The sequence below is a fragment of the Pinus tabuliformis genome, chromosome X (genome assembly GCF_031772625.1).
Source record: "Pinus tabuliformis cultivar Carrire ecotype Pingquan chromosome X, CPIR1, whole genome shotgun sequence".
NCBI lineage: Eukaryota > Viridiplantae > Streptophyta > Pinopsida > Pinales > Pinaceae > Pinus > Pinus tabuliformis.
Window position 1 is genome coordinate 1747569511 of NC_142308.1, and position 2866 is coordinate 1747572376.

A 2866-nucleotide genomic window follows, 5' to 3' on the forward strand; every position below is an offset into this window, starting at 1 on the left:
ATCTTCATGCAATACTTTGGAATATTCATAGTAGTATTCATAAATCAAGATCAAGAGTTACCATATAATTCCAAGTTAGTTATGTTTTTTTAATTAATTTATCTCAAATTAATTAATTAAATAAAATGTCATATCAACATGTGCTATATAATGTTTGTGGTATTGATAAGATGGTATTGACCCATGGTAGTGTAACAAAACGTATTTACTAGTTACAAATTTCCATTTTAAAGTAGAGAATAAATCTCCAAAATTTGGTATATTGTTACATGCTTTTTATAATTAATACCAATAATACTATACAAGCCTACCAAAGAATTTCACCAAAAAACTCTATTGGTGATCACCATAGTATGAAGTATTATTTAAACAAATCTCTCTAAATTTTTTAATATCATTATAAATGTATATAGTGAAATCCATAATGGAAAAAGTAAGTGTACACATAAAACTTATAAAATAATTTTAATATATATATATATATATATATATATATATATATTGGAATTAATGTTAATATTGAATAGGAAAATAATTTATTTTTAAAATAATTTAATTTTTTATTTTTTAATATTTTTATTTTTATTTTTTTAATTTAATAAATACTAAATCCATATCAACCCACGAATCCACATTTCTTAAATTAAGACACCAAAATTACATAAACGTGTAGGTTTTGTTTTTCACATGAAAAACCAAAATAAGATAAATGGAAAAAACACAAAAATATACCGCATTATCTCCTCTCTAAAATCGTCATGGTATGCGGTATAGCATATTTTCTTACTTTTTTCTAACTATGTAAGTATTGAGATCAATATGGTGGGGTGGTGTCTCAACGTCCTCCAAAGATCGAACCCAACATGTTTCTTCTTCTTCATTCACCTTCTTGCGATTATTAACGTCCTCAATCCATTTGTGGTGCCCCTCTGGATGGAAAATGCCGCTTTTCGGATGAGGAACCCACCATGTCTTCTCTTTCTCTGGCACACAACAATGTTCTGTCATGCAGCTGCCGCCGTGATATTCATCATCGTCATTATCAGGGGTGTAAACCACTTTGTTAATGTCCGCCGAAGCCTTTCCATGCGACCTACGTCCCCTGAAACAAATTGCAATAATTGATATTACAGAACAAGGTACAGAGACACTGAAAAAAACTTTACTATAATGCGTACATTCATAGCTTACCTGTAAGTCCAGGGAGTGGGTGCATGTGAATTCTTGCACACGCTGGCCTGCATCATTATATTTCGAAAATTCATCATCACCAATGAATTTAATCCCCTCCCACTAGTTATCTGCGTGCAAAAAAGTGAATGGGAGACCGGGGGTTCTTATACTATCGGAAAGGGAGGTGAGCCAAAATCGAGCGAATGGGGAACCACCAGAATTGCAGTACTTTCTCTCTCTTGCCAACGGAATAACGCGACTGAACAAAAAACTGATTCTCTCTCTCCACTTTAAATTTTAGGCCGCATAACGGTTAAAAAATATGGTTCTTATGCGTTGTGTAACTTTATTCTTGCAGTAGTTCTTAAGTGAGATTTTTTTGGATTATTATGCTGATTTTTGACTCGTATCCAGATTAAAAATTTGTCCAAATCTCAATTTGTATTATTTAAATTGATTTTTTCACTATTTTATATTCAGTAGCTTAAAAAAAACCTAAAACATTTTCATTATGAATAATTTAATCTCAATAAATCTTTGTCTATGGAAAATAAACCAAAAAAATTTCCAAAAAAATCACACTTAAAACCACTTAATAATATAAATTGACCGGCTTAAATTTGGGAAATTGGAATAGGGTATTGTGGTAATTGTCGGTGATAAGTGTGTGCGAGTGTTATGATATTCCATTATTTGTGAATGTGTCTAAAAACACTGATGCATCTGTGTGAAAAAACTTAGGCATTAATGAACGGACATAAAGCAAACCTGTCATATATTCCTGTATTAGCAGAGAAAGGACAATGGTTCATCGAGAGTGTATCTATTAATATTTTTTTAGTTTAATTATATTGAGTTTTCGTCTGGAAAAATGATCTACTCAATGGAAGTTATCACAGGAATTATATAAATGTGGAACTTGGTTATCCTTAAAAATAATTTAACTCCCCAATAAATTAAATATATTCCCCAATGTTCAAATTATTTTGCAGAGCTGAGAGGAAGTACAAGGAAAAGAGGGGAGGTCCACATCAAATATGCCAAAAGAAAGGAATTTGCAGTTAATCAGCAGGATGTAACACTCAAGAACTGTACTTCATGGTAATGACCTCTCAATTGATAGTGCCATGCTGATTTGAATATTGGGATGCGCAGAAACTTTTAGTGCATTATTATATTCGCACAGATCGCGCAGAGAACGATTGCAAGTACTTTATTCACTTTGTAAAAAAGCAGAGCCACAAAATAACTCCTTTTATTTTTTTGCAAAAGATGATTACATGGACGGAGTCGAAGGGTTTTTGTTTTTTGGGTCAATAAAGGGGCTTTCCAAAGCTAAAACTGACCCTTGAAACTTTCATTATTAAATATTTATGTTTCAAAAATTAATATTTTATAAATTATTTAGTTTAAAGAAATTGGAAAAGAATTATTTGAAAAATTATTACAAGTTAAAATAATAAAATATATGACTTTTTAAAGAGAAGGAGAAAAAATTGAACTTATTAAGGGTATTGTGGATTGTGTGTGTATTTTTACACCAATAGCATTGGTATAAGCTATATTTACTAGAATTTGAGATAAGTTTTTAATAGATATAGATTTAAATAACAAAGTCGTTGCTGTAAATGTAGAATATTTCAAACATGAAAATGGATTCTTTAAAATAAGATTAAAAAAATAAATTCTCGAT

General features: G+C 30.3%; 1 protein-coding gene across 1 annotated transcript; it reads right to left on the minus strand.

The window, feature by feature from the left end:
- Positions 1 to 745: 745 nt before the first annotated feature.
- Positions 746 to 1319, minus strand: LOC149146784 (uncharacterized). Its single transcript, XM_089446576.1, has 2 exons — positions 1192 to 1319; positions 746 to 1102 (listed from the first exon to the last, which is right to left on the minus strand). Exons 1-2 carry the CDS (start codon positions 1266 to 1268, stop codon positions 784 to 786), a joined length of 396 nt encoding a protein of 131 aa, XP_089302702.1. The 5' UTR covers positions 1269 to 1319; the 3' UTR covers positions 746 to 783.
- Positions 1320 to 2866: the final 1547 nt, after the last annotated feature.